The sequence below is a fragment of the Platichthys flesus genome, chromosome 17 (genome assembly GCF_949316205.1).
Source record: "Platichthys flesus chromosome 17, fPlaFle2.1, whole genome shotgun sequence".
NCBI lineage: Eukaryota > Metazoa > Chordata > Actinopteri > Pleuronectiformes > Pleuronectidae > Platichthys > Platichthys flesus.
Window position 1 is genome coordinate 8,890,718 of NC_084961.1, and position 15,898 is coordinate 8,906,615.

Consider the following 15,898-nt stretch of genomic DNA (forward strand, 5'->3'; position numbering starts at 1 on the left):
GAACATTGTTTTCTTTGGTCGTTACAGCATGTGTGTAAGTGTGAGTGTGTGTGTGTGTGTGTGTGTGTGTGTTTGTGTGATTAGTGACAGGTTTCCAAACCACCCACTTCCTGTTTATCTCTCTGGCAAAAGTTGCAAGTGGACACCGTGCCCCAGAAAAAGGACGGGAGACAGCTGCTCCTAAAAATAACCTCAGACCGCTGACCTACCACAAGACCCCTGTGCCTAATTCCTGCCTCAACACAACGAGCCCTGTCCCAGACAAATGCACAACCCCCGGATAGACAACAGCACAGGACACCAACAAAGCAGAAAGTTGAGGAGGGAAGACAATGGCAGGTGGAGCTGTTTGACAGTTCCCGCTAAGAAACTTTGATTTGTGCAACAAGCAGGGAAAACAACCTGGAACATGAAGTCCCTGGGATTCCTCGCTGCAGAGAGTTTCGTCCAGACTGGTCCAACCGCCCTGGAGAACCTCAACTGTTTGTCTTTTAATCTCTACCCACTTCTCTTCAAGGCCTGCTACCTCCACGAGCAGGCAGACCTGCTGCATGCTCTGGTCCAAACGTGGCCTCTTCCAGAGCTCAACATGCAGAGGCTCCTGGGAAAAACCGCCGATTGTCAGATGGACCTCACCTCACGCACCTGCCGGCTCTGTCTGGTGGCGTTTCTGACTGGCTTAAAGGTACGTCACTGTTCTCAAGTGCATCTGGTCATCTTCTTGTCACATCCATGCATTATCCGGGTTCTCAGTCATATGGTCAAATCAAATTTATATGAACTTTATTTGGTCTTCTTAAGGATTACGTGCTGTCTCCTCCAACAATGTATGCCAAGTGCCTCCGTGTGGTGGACCTCACTGGCCTGAAAGACATCGAGCATCAGGACTGTCACTGCCGCTCCACCCTGGGTCGATGGGCGAGAACCCAACTCCTGACCCAAATCTGCTATGAGATCGTGGTCGCCATGCAAGCCTTGGATGTGTCCCGATCTGCCTTCGAAGTGTCGGTCGACGTTCGTCTGAACGGCTTTGTCACAGGCCGCAACTATGAGCTTGTGACTCAAGCCTTCCTCCTCCTCCGCTGCTGTCCACTGAAGCCTCGTTTCATTGTTTTTCGGGCCGATTCTCTCGCTCTCAAGCAGCTCTTCTATGCTCTCCGGCTCGCAGAGCCCGAATCCATCACAAAGCTCGAGATGGTCCACAATGTTCCCCTGGAGGCTCCACATCTGGAGGTGCTGCTGTCCCGGGTGGATTTCCCTAAACTCCAGTCTCTGACCCTGCCGGCTGGGGCGCTGGATGTTCGGAGGTTGGCCTCTGACGAGAATCTGTTGGCCACCATCGGTAACCTGCTGGCAAAGCTGAGCCTGACTGAGCTCTACATGGGATTCTCAACTCTTACTGGGCAACTACGCAAGGTGCTGAGGTCAGTGAATAGACAGATGTAGAAAAAAACAGAACACATGTCCTTTGTATAAATGAGATATCTTACCGGCACCTTGCAGCTTCATGAGGTTTAATACAGCTCAAAGTCAAAACCTCTCACCAGCATCACAGCACAAAGCAGCTTTCAAGCTCATGTACAGGAATGGGATGTATTCAGCTGTTAGCTTAAATGATGCCAGTGTGAGGACAGACAGCTGCTGGTGAGATATGCTTCACAGTTCGATCGGAAATAGAGCAGGAGGATAAAACTACTGCAAATCAAAATAGACAACCGCAGATAACAAAACACAACAAAACACATGGACAATGCGTCCATCCAATCAGCAACAAGCCTTTTCCGTTTGAAGTTATGCCGTTGTGCTTCTTGATTTGTTGTTGTAATTGCATTTCAGAGCCAACAAATAAAAAAAAACATAAAACAGAGCTGTCAATCGAAGTCTGGCGTGTAATTTGAACATTTAAAATCTCAAAACGAATTGCAAAATGAGAAAAGAACAGACCCATAAATAAATTTGGGGGTTTCAATATTTGTTGCAAAGAGCAAATGACTAATCCTACCCAACACAAAGCACTTTAGTGTGTCTGCCTGCTACTTACTGAATACAAATGTACAACTGTGTTGCACTTTAATCTCATTCAACACCACTTCATTTCTCTTTACAGTCCTCTCAACACACCTCTGCAGTGCTTGGAGTTGGCGAACTGCTGTCTGACCCGCGTGGACATGACGTACTTGTCCAACAGCCTCCACAGTGAGACCCTGGTCCGCCTGGACATCAGTGGACACGACGTCTTCGGCTCTTTCCCCACTGGCTTCCACAAGCTGCTCAGCCGCTGCTCTGCCACACTGGCCAGCCTGACCCTCGAGGAGTGCAGCATCGAAGACGAGCACGTGGACGCCCTCTCTCTCGCTCTGGCTCCCTGTCAGGGGCTGGAGGAGCTCAAACTCCTGGGAAACCCTCTGACCTCTGCAGCCCAGCGAAGCCTATTCTCCATGCTGTCTCGAAGATTTCCAAAGTTAAGGTACATAGAGGTACCAGTTCCCCGAGAGTGCTACCCCGAGGATGTTGCTTATCCTCTTGATGATTCAGTCCTTCTGATTTACAACTGTGAGTTGTTTCAGGAGGTCAGATGTCAGCTTCTGAGCATCCTGGAGGGATGTGGTAGGGGGAATGTCAAGGTGTGCACACCTCTCATGGGGGCGTACGATCCAGACATTCATGAAACCAACAACGAGCTGGGGGTATCCATGCTAAGGTCTTTCAACAGTGTCATGGGGAACTTTGTGGGAACCATAGATGAAGTGGACCACAGGAGATCACAGGCTCAGAAAGATGATTAGAGATTAAATGAATGGTCTGGTAGAATGGGCCATATTCAATTTATAGTGCCAATGCAGTGCGTTATCAGTCATTAGTCATCACTGTGATGATAAATCTAGATGACTACTTGTGTTTGACTATAGCATCATACAGGAATTCAATTCCAGTCGATTTATTACCTCCTAGTCGGTAACTCGCAGATGTGCAGTGCAGATAAAGATGTAACTACTGTGGCATAGCCATAAATGCATATTTTGTTACCTGTATCTAATGTATATTTTCTTATGTCTATATTCTGGTTTAAATGTTGTATATAACTGGATTTGTTAAGTCACATATCTTATATGCAATGTGGGGCAGATCCCATTCTACCAGGTGTACATATGTGATTGTTTCATTGCCATTTATAAAACGTGAAACTTGCAAATCTTTGAAAATGTATATTTCTTTAATGAGCACCATCTTATAGGGGTCACTTTTCATTTTAAATATTAAACCAGGGGACAAACATGCAAGGACTCAAGATCCACAGCTCTGATCAGGAACCATCTACTTCTTCGTCCACTCTTCCATTTCTTCACGCTCACGGATCACCTCATTCAGATATGGGGACAGGTAGCTGACATCCTACAGGAAAAATATAATTTGTTAGTTAAACCTCTCTGAATCCCTTTACATTGAGAATTGAATATTTCTGTCTAGTAGGATCTGGTTATTGGCAAAGTCACTCAGTATAAAATAACAGTTTTCTGTCTACCTCCTCGAATTTCATCCACTGATCTTTAGGGAGGATCTGCTGCTTCATGTTAAGATCCAGGGCTCTCTTGATCCTGAACACCCTGTTGTTGAGCTCATTCTCTGGAAGCCGGCTCAGGGCTTGTTTCACATCCGAATTTTCTTCGATTGTGTCATCACGCATTAAACCTGTCACAGAAAACAAGAAAACGTGCAATGCTGAAGATGCTGGATGGAAAAACAATAATACATCTGCACATGTTAATCCAAGACAATTCAAAATATGGGCAAATATGTTGTCCGTTGGTCTTTGTCCTTACCAAGCTTGTTGAAGCCACACATGCCGTAATACCATTTGCGGATTCCGAGCATTAGCCGGCCCGTTGCTACTGTGGACATAACAAGAAGACAGGATCAGTCAGCACAATCAGATAACAGGGAAAGAAATTCAAATACTAGAAAATGCGGAGAGGAAGGGGTCTGGTTCCAGCAGTGATACAGTAATACTACCACCAAATGATGTAACTCACCATTTTTGCAGAGGTGGAAAGCAACTACATACATTTTCTAAGTACTGCACTTTTTTTACTTGAGTATTTTTATCTTCTACTACATTACATTTATGCTCCATTAAATTCCTATGGAAAACATAATTTGATGGTTTGAGGCCTACATTGGTAAATAACTATTTTTTTTGAAGGTATGTAATTTGAAACTAAAGGTTATAAAAGTTCCTAAAAGATTATGTTGAAGCAGAGCCTCGTATTTGTTCCTTCTTTCTATAGTGATCAGGTGGAGGGGTATTGACCTTGTAGTTGAGAGGGTCTGGGACTAAGTACATAAATGAAAATGAAGAAGTCAATAAACGCAGCTAATCATACAGACACAGCAGTACTCAATCTATACACTGTTCAAGGACCATTTTTCTGCAGAGGCAACGCTTTTACTAATGATACTGGCATCACTGCATTATGATGAAGAAACCCTTTAGTTAAGTAGGATTTTGAATGAGACTTTGCCTTCTACTTGCTGCATTATTAGTATGTGTATATCCTCCACTTCATGATTTGATTTCTGATTTCCTCAGGATAGAACAACTTTTAGACAAACACCAGTAAAGATATGTTATTGCACATAACATATCATGAAACATCATGAAACATCATGAAACCCACCTAGGGCTTTCAGGCCACGTTGACTGATTGAAACATTGAAAACTGAAGGACAAATAGTGGATAGCATGTCGATCTGAGATTAGATGACATCAGAACACAACACTGGCTCTGATGCTAAGAAGCTAGCGGTAGAAGACATTGGATTATCTATACATTAATTAGCTGAATAAGAGCTAAATGCGACAGCAGCCGCTAGGTTAACATTTCGAGAAAGTGAGTGGGTGGTTGTTATATAAATAAATATAGATTATTTCACTGTGGTGATGAGCACCAGCGGCTAAGGCTAAGCTAGCGCTAGCCGCTCAGCGCCCTTAGCACAGCAGCTAGCTCGGGGACACAGAGGACACAGGCAAGTGAAATGCGCAACAACACAAATTCACACAGAAGAAATGAACACGACGCGACGTTAAGCGAAAAGTAACAGCACGTTCAACGACATACACGTTTAACATGACATTAATGAGCTGGTTTAAAACGAGAAATATCAGGAAGGAGCGATGTGGATTTACCTGGTGCCCTCGACGCCATCTTTAACTTTAAGGACGAGCGGAGTGCATGACGGGTAAGGGAAATGAGGTCGCTGATCATTACACAATTTTCCATTTTTGGCTGATTATTCAGTTATAAAAATAAAATATACAGAACAAATGAATGTTCTCGAAAATTTGATTGCAAATTCATTAGTACGGAAACTAAAAATAAAATCTATTTCTGACCTCTGATCAGGACTGTGATTTTATCCAATGAATCATAGATAAATCCCCAAATAAAAAATAACACTGATTCCAGAAATGTAACTTAAATGACAAAAAGGTAGTGACATTTTCAGTTTTCACAAATCTGAAACTTTATTTTAAAGATTCTTAAACATGTCTGTGATAATATATTCCAGATTTGACAAATCTAGGTGAAGTGGTTTGGGAAGCAGACCTGGTCCCATGTTGTCTGGATGTGAAAAAGATCTGTGAAATCTTCCTTTCTTTTATGAATTGATACAATCTGAGAAGCACAACTTCGAGATTTGTGTCAAACATAGATTAAAGACATGTATATACAATATCTGACAATTATCTAAAAAGGATATCTGTAAGTGTTTATTTAACCCAACCATGAATGTTAGAGAATAAATAAACAATAAATTACTAAATGGAAATCTTCCTTTCTGGCTTTCATAAATTAATATTTTTTAAAGAAGAACATTGTTCTACCATTGATGCTTTTAATTTAAAATCAAACACTTGGGCGTATTAGCCAGATTTTTTTTACACACAGTCCCTCATTTGGAGCTCATCCACAAGTAAACAGAACTTTTAGCATGTTCATGGTTTATTAGATAGACCGTTGTTTTAGACAGAAGCTTATTTACACAGTGTACATTTATTAAACATTACATTTACAAAGCAAAGGTTTTATTTCAAATACCATTGATGCACTATGCTTTTTGTTTAAAGACACCCATGTTATCATGCATCTGACTTTATGGTATTTATTCTCTCTCCACTTTCATGTGTCCTCATAAAGAATCAAAGAGTCTTTTGGAACATGTAGAAATCTTCCAATGTGGCCGAAGCCAGTTCAGTGCAAAAAGTCTCATCTGGTAAAGACACCAGGCGGTCCAGGGAGATGTAGCTGGGCAGCGTTGTGTCATACTGAGCTTTTCCCAGGTACTCGAGGAAGAGGTGGCGTTCTTTGACCCGCAGGTACTTGGTGTTCAGTACCTATGTGAGGAGAGACACACGATGTTTAATTCTGAATATGGATAAATGCAGAACAGATTAAATGAATCCCTTTAATTAGCAAAAGAGCGAACAAGCAGCCGTGTAAACTACCTGTGGGAACTTGGTGATCAGGTGGTGGGGCACCTTCATGGTATTGTGGAGAAGGTCAAATATTTGGGTGAGCTTTTTTTTATTGGCAGTCAGCACTTTGGGGACGGCAATAACAATGCTTTGGATTTCATTTTCCTTAAAGCCGAGCTCGATTTCACATACCTACATGGATCAAATTTAAACATAAACACGGAAATTAATCAAAATATTTACACAGAGTATCTCAGGATACGTCACTCAAACCAGGGAAGGTCAATTTAGTACCTTCAGATTTTCTTTAACTGGCTCCAAACTGCCACACAATAACCTGGGTAGACGACTGACAATGTTTCGGGTCTGGAAAGAGAAACAAACAGTTATAATTTGCTTTTCTTCTTTCCATCGACAAATTCACGTTTGCAACAAACTGTGATGACACTTGGAGATAGTCGCTTACATTAGAAGCACTGATCTTGAGTTGCTGCTGATAAAAACCCAGTCTGTTGTCCAGTCTCTTCACGCTGAAGTTTAGCAGATACGGAGCTCTGGATACCATGGATGCAACAGTCTCAGAGCTGAACTTCTTTGCCTTGAGATAGTTCACCCTTCACAAACAACCAAAAAATAGAATATTATTAACAGAGACCTGACTTTAAAACACTACAATATAGAGTGTATGTGGTTACATCATTCTGTGGAGAACATAGACTTATGTTTCTTCATTTCACCTGGTCTGCAGGTTTTCCAAACTCTCAGTGAGAATGAAGGGGTTGTGTGTGATGATATAGCCGAAGCGAGAGTCCTCCACCCCGATCCCTTTGAGAAACAGCAGCCTTGGGGCCACGTCTGTGTTGAAGTCAAGCCTCAGAAGCATGGAACCAACATTGGACCTTTGTTCAAGCTTCCACAGATTCACACCTGAAATGAGAGGAATATGTTGAATGATTAGAAAAAAATAGACATGGGCTAAACGACAGTTCTATATTTGCTGCCAAACAGCTTTGGTTTTATTACCTAGTTGTACCAGTTTGCTGAGTGTCTCCGACTTGTCAACGTAGTCTCTTAGCGAGGTGGAGGCTGGAGGCATGGCTGCAGGAACACATATAGCGATGGCCTCTTCATCACTGATCTCCTCTAATGCAGAATATTCAGCAACAGAATCCAGATCTGATAAATGAAGAAAATTCAAATGGATTAGATTCAACACCCATGAGAAAAACAACAGAGCTGAAATCGAATTATCTGAAAGATGGTGGCAATGACAATGATCCTTAACTATTTAATTCATCCATTTATAAATGTAGATTATTTGTGAATAACGGCAAATCGATATGTACCTAATGGCATCTGGTTTTCATTCACGGGCACATCTTCTCTGATTGGCGACAGGGGGCTCCTATACGCCACAACGTCAGTTCTTGACGACTCTTCTGTGAACTTGTCTTCTTTAGCCTCAGTTGCCAGATGTTTAGCTGATAAGTCACTGTAATAAAACATCTGTTGTTTCCACCTCTGTCGTGCCTGAGTTGTACGGTGATTCCCTGTGAAAATTGAGGACCCGTCGAGGATTTTGGAGGCTGTGCTTGAGACTGTTGTGCAATGGCGAACTTGAGTGGAACACTTCCAGGTGGAGGCCGCTGGAACGCTGCAAAGAAGACTTCTGCATCTTAGACACACCTGCCCATAGGATGAACCCATGGTGACTCTGCAGAGAACAAATGAACATAGCACTTTAAATCTGGTTTGGTTTTATATTGTCATAATACAAACCACATTTTACACACGTGTCCATATATAAAAAAATGATTGAATATGAATACAAATGCAATAAAACCAGGCACTATACAGTGTAGACACAACTCTGTTATTATCACTAGACAAGGGTAATCTACATGTATGAAAGCTTATACAGGATAATACAACACAGACAGACACACAACTAAAACACAACTTACGAGATAAAACAAAGATCAAATATAAGCGGCGCTGCGAAGGGGGGCCAGGTGGGGCCACGTTGATACAGCAAAGGCTATAATCAGAGTTTGTCCTTTTAAGCAGCACTTAAGTCTAAACTGAATGAATCTCAATCAGTTTGGAGAGCACTGACCACTGCCATAGACTTACTGTTGTTGTAGTCAGGCTTTTTTAATTGAAAACTGTATTCAGTAAATTCGTGCACAATTGTAATAAGAGTTACGATCGATAATATTTCTAAAGCACTTTCTAAATAAAAACAGAATTCACGTTTTGTCTCACTGGTTTCATTAATGGTGTTTCTGAGATGTATTATTATTATTATTATTATTTTATAGCCTATTCTTCCATCTTCATTTAGGAGAAGACTCAGTCGGTGACAGAAGATGAGTCTAGGAAGTCATTATTCAGGTCCTTCAGCAGCTTCGTTGGCTCCCAGTCAAACACTGCATTATTTTCAAGATTGCGCTTCTCACCTCTGAGGCCACCCACAATCTCGCTCCTCTGTACCTTCCTGAACTCCTGCACACCAGCGCCCCCCCCACCACACACACACACACGAACACGTGGCGGAGACCAGACACACACGTTGGACGAAGCTTTAAGTTGATATTCTACTCACAGTTCGTGAATCAATGTGTCTCCACCCTCAGAACAGCCTCGTTACAGACCGCGCAATGTCAACTGTTCTCACGTGTTCAATACCGGAAGAGGTCAACGGAAACAAACCAGGAATGTACCATTACGGGGCAAGTACGGGTACACCAGTGCCTTTAAGGTACTTATAAAAGTGGGTTTTAAACATAGAAATTATTTTAATGATACACTTCTAGTCGTAAAGGTCTACTGAAATCCCGTATTTAAAATTTACTCGTTTTAATTCATATCAATAAAGGTGTAACTTCGCTGGCGTCCACCCCGTCAGCTAAGTGGTTCGGTCCACCTCCAGGGGTTTTCTGTGTGTGCGGTTCCCGGTTCCTCACATCGTCCTGTCACTTATATCAGCTGTTAGCTTTTAGCTTTAGCTGCTTCGATAACACGAGTAAAAGTCAGAAAGTCGGTCCCGGCGGTGACATCATGGCCGCCGCTCCTTCCCGAGCCCCGCGGGAGGAAGACAACAACGATAAACTACATTTCCGGGCGATAAACGATCAACAAGTGGACGAAATCTGCATTGATTTATTCTACAAGCCGCACACCATCAGCCTGCTGACGGCCACTGTGCTCAGCCTCATGTACTTTGCGTTCACCAGGTAAACAACTGGGTCTCTCATATTAATTTTCAAGCTGTTTCCGCCTCGAAGTCACAGAGTTAAACTGCCTCAATTCCACCTGCAGCTGCCTGTGGCAATATAGAACAAGTGTTGAGTGTGTGTGCGTGTGCGTGAGAGAGATGTATGTGGGGCGGGTCACAATCCCCCTTTGTTAACACGTGCTGTGGTTCGTCAACAGGAATGACGAGAACTCAGACAACAATCTGCGAGTTGGTCTTATTGTGGCTGTTTCCTTCTTCTCGGTCGTCAGTGTCCTGGCTTTTCCGAACGGTGAGAAACCGAGAACAAGAACTGACACGCACCATGACGCCATGGTTCACGTTGATGTTCTGTCAGTCATGGCCCAAATATGTGATGATTAGATCATAATTGAATCTAACTTTTTATCAGCTTCCAGCTTCCAAAACATTAGGGTTTTCCTGCTTTTCTAAATCTCATGTCACAGTGGATCAGTAAAAGCTTTTTAGTTTATCTGCCGCCGGGACACATTCACACCCAAAAATGAAAAATCCACTGATTATATACTCACCACTATTGCCGACGGAGGGGTGGGTGAAGGGTTTGATTCCACAAAGTTTCAGTAAACAGCGTCGCAGCAGAATCCAATAAAGTCGAAGTCAGTCAGTAAATGTCAGAGGACATTTAGGCTTGAGACATGGTGTGAATGACATTGTTTACAGTCGAATAAGAATGTTGGGGCTTGAAGACACTTATTATGGCCTAAGATGAGGACAACATGGACTTCAATTTTCAAATCTTCGTATTTGGATTCTGCTGCAACAAAGTTTACCCTCAAGACTCCACAAGTGTTCTGTGGAAACACCCATACCCAAACACTCCATTGGCCTAGGGGTGAGTAGATAATGAGTGAGTATTGCCGGGCTAGTGAAGAAGAGGAGGGGCTCGTCCATGAAAGCTTAGTGAACTCCATCCTCTGGGTAAAACAGTGGACAGGAGCAAGAAGGTGGATTGTGAGTGAACTTTTCTTTTGTCAAACTTTCCTCTCTAGGACCTTTTATCAGGCCTCATCCGGCGATATGGAGAATTGTGTTTGGTAAGTCACTGTGCATCAAATGTAAAGCCCCCCTGTGTTTTCTGATCAGGTCCACGTTTCATGTATCTTTAACCTCACCCGCTTTTCTCCTGTCGTGGTCAGGTCTCAGTGTTCTGTACTTCCTGTTCCTGGTTTTCATCATCTTCCTCAACTGGAACCAAGTGAAGTCTCTGATGTACTGGCTGGACCCAAATCTGCGCTACGCCAAACGGGAAGCCGACATTATGGTAAGAAGTCTTTGGACTTAGAAACACACACACACATCATTCATTGTTTAGTTGTTGTTTTTGGATGAGCTTTCTTTTATCTGAACCAAATTGATTTTGTATTTTTTTTTTTGTCTAGAGGTTGTAAAATGTAGAACTTTTAACTTTTGGTTATTTAAATAAAAGTGGCTTGATTTTAGTTTTATTGGCGCACTAATCCTCATTTCATTCTTGTACTAATAAAACTAATCAAATGCAAATTTATGTATTTCACTTTTTACTAATAGAGGGAAAGCTCAACACGATTGTGAATATCTCCGTTTTAGGACAAGCCTTAAGAGGAGATTTCTTCTGTTGGTGGATATTGTGATTTTAGGATTTGGTCAATCTTCTTTTCTATTCTACAGGAATATGCTGTAAACTGCACAGTGATAACATGGGAGCGCGTCCTGAGCCACTTCGACATCTTTGCGTTCGGCCACTTTGCCGGCTGGGCCTTGAAGGCTCTGCTCATCCGCAGCTACGGCCTCTGTTGGACCATCAGCATCACCTGGGAACTAACAGAGGTAACGTGTGTCTTCTGTAAAGTTTCTGATCAAGTTAATGTAGAGTTCCAGCAGCTAAAACAACCTTCAAGCCCCTGGAAAGTCTGCAAGGTCATGTCAAAAACTAAATCAGCTGTAATATGTGGTTAGAACAAGACTGCTTCTTCTCAGTGTGGGCAGGCAACAAGAATTGAAGTTAGATAAAAACCCTGAACAAAGCAGAGTTTGTACATGGGATCAGAACTGATACCTCGACTGCTGCCAACTCTGGACAGGAGGGATTAGATTACGAGATTGAGCCAAACACCAGAGTTACTAATCACAGAATAGAAAGCGTCACAGAGCCTATGGTCAAACAAGATGTAAAATCAGTAAAACCAATACATTTTCTAGATTAAGTCAAATCCAGCAAACTCTCAGCCCCTTGATTGAAAAGATATTACTTCACACCATATCCATATATTTGTTTTTAATGATCATCTCCACTCTTTTTCACAGCTGTTTTTCATGCATCTTCTGCCAAACTTTGCTGAGTGCTGGTGGGATCAGGTGATTCTGGACATACTGTTGTGTAACGGAGGAGGCATCTGGCTGGGTATGACCGCCTGCCGCTTTCTGGAGATGAGGACCTACCGCTGGGCCAGTATCAAGTCAGTGAAACATTTTTCTTTCCTGCTGAGTTTTCTAAAGTGATATACATTATTCATATTTGGATCCCAAATTAAAAAAATGCAAGTTACTATTGGAAAACCTTTTCTGTCATGACCGCAAAACACAGCTGAGAAGCATTTTTAAACATATCACTGAGGGTAAACTGAAAGGGGAACAAGAACTGTGCTCACAATGTGTCCGTTCAGGGAAATCCACACCACCACGGGGAAAATAAAACGAGCCGTGCTCCAGTTCACCCCGGCCAGTTGGACCTACGTGCGCTGGCTTGACCCGAAGTCATCCTTCCAGAGACTTGCAGGCATCTACCTCTTCATGATCATATGGCAGGTGGGCTCCGACCAAAACCCCTGATGTTAGGGCTATAAGGAACATTTACCTTCACTACTGATCTTTTGATCATTTCATTTACCCCCCCTTGTCCTGCTCTCCCTGTTGGTCAGGCCACTCCATCTGTTGAGAATCCTATTCAGTCCTGTCTGTCCCTCGTTTCTTGTCTTCACAGCTGACGGAGCTGAACACCTTCTTCCTCAAGCACATCTTCATCTTCCAGGTGTCTCACCCTCTCAGCTGGTGTCGCATCCTCCTCCTTGCAGCCATCACTGCACCCACTGTTCGGTAAGTAACTGAATACAACCCAAAACAAATTGGAACTTGGAAGTGATCCAGTGCTCTCTGGTGCGTATGAAGATGTGAAATGATTGCTTTTCTATGTGAAAAAACGGGTTTCCTTTTTTCTTCAACCTTTTTCAGGCAGTACTATGCGTATCTGACAGACACCCGCTGCAAACGAGTGGGCACCCAGTGCTGGGTGTTTGGGTGAGTATCTATCTGAATATCTATAAACATGTTGGAAATTTTCATTAATGCTAGTATTTGAATTCACTGTGAATTCACAATACTTGAGAAGTATGAGTATTCTGATAAGTAAACTTAACCAACCGTCATCATTGACCCTGTTGGCATATTCTGTATCACAAGGAAGCAGAGTACCCACAGTGATATTTGAATCAAACTAATCCTGATGAGAACTCTGACCACGCCATTAATCAATAGTGCCACATGTTCATCTCCTCCTGTTAAAAGTTCAGACGTGTGGACAGGGATATTTTGAAATAAATAAAATTAAAAAAAAAAAAAATTGCAAAGAATATCCGTCTTAGTACTTTTTAAATTGTGTGTATTTTGGATATTATTGAATTCTGTCATTAAAAAGGTAATCTGGTCTGAAATTATGATTATTAAAGTAGCCGTATTTTGGTTCCATTTTCAACCTGTCTTTTTACTAGCCAATAGAAATTCCTCCCATTATGTAGTTACTGACCTCGTCTCAGACACAAAGCGGCTTATGCCCTCGGTCTGCTCCAGTTTCCATGGCAACGGTACAGGCTCTGCCCTGAAATACAGAACAAAGAGACGACTCTTCTGTCTGAGGTTCACTCGTGCAGTCGAACCCTTCTACATGACGAAAGGTCATACTTCAAGTTCTTGTCATAGCTGAGAAACGATAGATATGGAGCACTAATGTTACATTTCAAATGTGTTTCACATCTACAGAGAAGCTCCCTTGTAATGAGGCTGAGAGGGAGGGATTGTTGAATACATGGGCCTGTGTTAAAAAGCTCCAGAGCAGCAGAAGCATCCATCTAATTGTCCTGTTATATTTCTCCTCAGCGTCATTTCTTCTGTGGAGGCTCTCACCTGTGTGAAATTTGGATATGACCTATTTTCCAAGACAGAGATTAGTTATGTTCTTCTGTGGCTACTCTGCCTGGTAAGAAATTACGTGTTGTATTTTTTCTTATATATAAAATAATCGAACCCCCAGTTTTGAAGCAGATTCATAAATGTGGGTTGTGCATTCTGTTCTTCTTCAGGCGCTCATCACACTTCTGTGTTTATATGTGATGGTTTGGTTTGAACAGAGTAAACTAAAGGTAAGATGTTGCCGTGGTAATCTGAAACCATGTATTAGACATTTCAACAAAGTGTTTGACCCTGACCCTGAGCTTCCTTCTGTTCTCAGAGCCTTTCTGTGCAGTGTGAGGACTGTGATAACCGCGGTGTGGTCGACGTCTGTGATATCAACCTTGACAATGTTGTCGGTCAGTCTCATATCAGACCAACTGGTGAAGACTCATAAATACACTGAAACCGAAATGTCTGATATTTTTATGTGTTCTACCACAGGTCAGAAAGAGACATCAAGAGGTCCAGCACCCACAAAACAGAAGAAAGTCTCGGGGAGGAACAGATTAGTGAATGGCCACGGAGGAAAGAAACACAGATTTTCTCTTAAAGAGATGAGTGATGGATGCTCAGGAAAAAAACAATGTGAAAACCATCATGCACTTAAATCTTCAAAATAATTGTGGTGAGTTACACAAAGGTTTTAATGAAACCTACAGACCAAGACAAAACACCAAAAGAAAAAACGCCATCAAGCCCGGACGCTCTATTTGAACTTATCAGGTTGAAATGGTGGATGTTGAACTACAAAAACACTACCATGCAGACTTCAGCATCATCGTATACATTTTCTACCTGAAACTACTGAGTGTTGCAATTTTTTACACTGTGGGACACATGATATGTCATGTCAGGGATGTACCAGCTTTACAGACAGGTCTAGTTTGCAAACTTCCACACCACCTCCCAGACTATTGATATTTTTATGTATATGCTAAAGTCCCTACTGCACATAATCTCTTTGTTCTGTTACTTTGCCCTCTATTTAATAGCTTCATTGTAAAAACATTTACTTTGGTGTATTTATAAAGTTATTACCTCCATCAAGGCAAAGAAGTTTGTGTTTTGGCCCCTGTCTGTTTATTTGTGTCAGCAGGATTAAGCAAAAACTACGGAGAGGATTCCAATAAAACTTATGGTGGGGGGGTTGGGTCAAGATAGAAACCATTCAATTGTGGGATCAAGAATTTGTTGGAGAAAAGTAAGAAGTGTTTGTGTGTCATGTTGTGACCAAAGACTGACATTCAATATGATAGCGCCACACATGGTGACAATCAGTAACAGAGGAGAATCACACGGGGGAAATCCTCCTGTTCAAAGGTTCATTTTGAGTCGTAGTTTTAACACAATGTGAATTTAATGACTGTTTCACATAAATTGAATTAACATTTGTTTATTTCCAATGCACTACTTTGTGTTAGAGCTTTGATTTTATATGGGTGTTTTTATGTACATGAATAATTGGGAAAGTCTGTTGGGTATTTGTTTTTATAACAAAGTGATTAAATATGGATGTTACAACACAAAACAAAGGAAAAATTATTTAAATTTCCTTGAGTGACTTTTCTCCGTACGTTGACCCACGCTTACTGTGTGACATTCGTTCACACACAGGGACATATGATGCGGTTCACTTCAACAGCCCGCAAACTACAATCAGTTTTCTACTACAGTTTCATGAACATTTATACATATAAGCCTCTTAACAGTAAATGATTTAAAGGCTGTTTTATCAGACTTACGTTTAAGTGACCGCCAGTGTAACTCATAAACGGGCGAATGAATGCATACATGCTTTTCTTTCATTCTCTTATGTTGTACTATATTGTACTGTATACTAGAGCCCGACCCATATTGTCCTGACAAAGATATTTAAGAGTTTAATGACATGTTGCCTGGCATTTCTTTGTAACAAACCACTTATAAACACCAATTACATTCCT

At 41.9% G+C, this 15,898-nt stretch overlaps 4 protein-coding genes across 4 annotated transcripts; 2 read left to right on the forward strand and 2 right to left on the reverse strand.

Annotated features, from left to right (window-relative positions):
- The first annotated feature begins 230 nt into the window (after positions 1-230).
- lrrc14b (leucine rich repeat containing 14B) lies at positions 231-3,193 on the forward strand. Its single transcript, XM_062410389.1, has 3 exons — positions 231-685; positions 802-1,424; positions 2,108-3,193. Exons 1-3 carry the CDS (start codon positions 410-412, stop codon positions 2,784-2,786), a joined length of 1,578 nt encoding a protein of 525 aa, XP_062266373.1. The 5' UTR covers positions 231-409; the 3' UTR covers positions 2,787-3,193.
- LOC133972813 (cytochrome b-c1 complex subunit 7) lies at positions 3,194-5,243 on the reverse strand. Its single transcript, XM_062410390.1, has 4 exons — positions 5,186-5,243; positions 3,822-3,890; positions 3,524-3,690; positions 3,194-3,393 (listed from the first exon to the last, which is right to left on the reverse strand). Exons 1-4 carry the CDS (start codon positions 5,202-5,204, stop codon positions 3,316-3,318), a joined length of 333 nt encoding a protein of 110 aa, XP_062266374.1. The 5' UTR covers positions 5,205-5,243; the 3' UTR covers positions 3,194-3,315.
- Positions 5,244-5,568: 325 nt separating this feature from the next.
- Positions 5,569-9,179, reverse strand: mterf3 (mitochondrial transcription termination factor 3). The gene is made up of 8 exons (XM_062409400.1): positions 9,081-9,179; positions 7,822-8,189; positions 7,499-7,651; positions 7,213-7,402; positions 6,942-7,089; positions 6,770-6,841; positions 6,506-6,667; positions 5,569-6,394 (listed from the first exon to the last, which is right to left on the reverse strand). The coding sequence occupies exons 2-8, from the start codon at positions 8,180-8,182 to the stop codon at positions 6,200-6,202; spliced, it is 1,281 nt and encodes a 426-aa protein (XP_062265384.1). The 5' UTR covers positions 8,183-8,189; positions 9,081-9,179; the 3' UTR covers positions 5,569-6,199.
- A 239-nt stretch (positions 9,180-9,418) lies between these two features.
- ptdss1b (phosphatidylserine synthase 1b) lies at positions 9,419-15,804 on the forward strand. Its single transcript, XM_062409399.1, has 13 exons — positions 9,419-9,711; positions 9,911-10,002; positions 10,742-10,786; positions 10,889-11,013; positions 11,400-11,558; positions 12,036-12,187; positions 12,395-12,536; positions 12,712-12,824; positions 12,960-13,025; positions 13,881-13,980; positions 14,084-14,143; positions 14,233-14,311; positions 14,397-15,804. Exons 1-13 carry the CDS (start codon positions 9,536-9,538, stop codon positions 14,573-14,575), a joined length of 1,488 nt encoding a protein of 495 aa, XP_062265383.1. The 5' UTR covers positions 9,419-9,535; the 3' UTR covers positions 14,576-15,804.
- Positions 15,805-15,898: the final 94 nt, after the last annotated feature.

Excerpts from the sequence above, each read along its gene's own strand:
- lrrc14b (XM_062410389.1), top strand. The coding sequence starts at position 410 with ATGAAGTCCCTGGGATTCCTCGCTGCAGAGAGTTTCGTCCAGACTGGT. Across the intron at positions 686-801 it reads CGTTTCTGACTGGCTTAAAG|GATTACGTGCTGTCTCCTCC; the intron begins GTACGTCACTGT and ends GGTCTTCTTAAG. Across the intron at positions 1,425-2,107 it reads CAACTACGCAAGGTGCTGAG|TCCTCTCAACACACCTCTGC; the intron begins GTCAGTGAATAG and ends TTCTCTTTACAG.
- LOC133972813 (XM_062410390.1), bottom strand. Across the intron at positions 3,691-3,821 it reads GTGTGGCTTCAACAAGCTTG|GTTTAATGCGTGATGACACA; the intron begins GTAAGGACAAAG and ends TTTCTGTGACAG. Across the intron at positions 3,394-3,523 it reads AGTGGATGAAATTCGAGGAG|GATGTCAGCTACCTGTCCCC; the intron begins GTAGACAGAAAA and ends TTTTTCCTGTAG.
- mterf3 (XM_062409400.1), bottom strand. The coding sequence starts at position 8,182 with ATGGGTTCATCCTATGGGCAGGTGTGTCTAAGATGCAGAAGTCTTCTT. Across the intron at positions 7,090-7,212 it reads TTGGAAAACCTGCAGACCAG|GGTGAACTATCTCAAGGCAA; the intron begins GTGAAATGAAGA and ends TTGTTTGTGAAG. Across the intron at positions 6,395-6,505 it reads TGATCACCAAGTTCCCACAG|GTACTGAACACCAAGTACCT; the intron begins GTAGTTTACACG and ends CTCCTCACATAG.
- ptdss1b (XM_062409399.1), top strand. The coding sequence starts at position 9,536 with ATGGCCGCCGCTCCTTCCCGAGCCCCGCGGGAGGAAGACAACAACGAT. Across the intron at positions 11,014-11,399 it reads AACGGGAAGCCGACATTATG|GAATATGCTGTAAACTGCAC; the intron begins GTAAGAAGTCTT and ends TCTATTCTACAG. Across the intron at positions 14,312-14,396 it reads CAACCTTGACAATGTTGTCG|GTCAGAAAGAGACATCAAGA; the intron begins GTCAGTCTCATA and ends GTTCTACCACAG.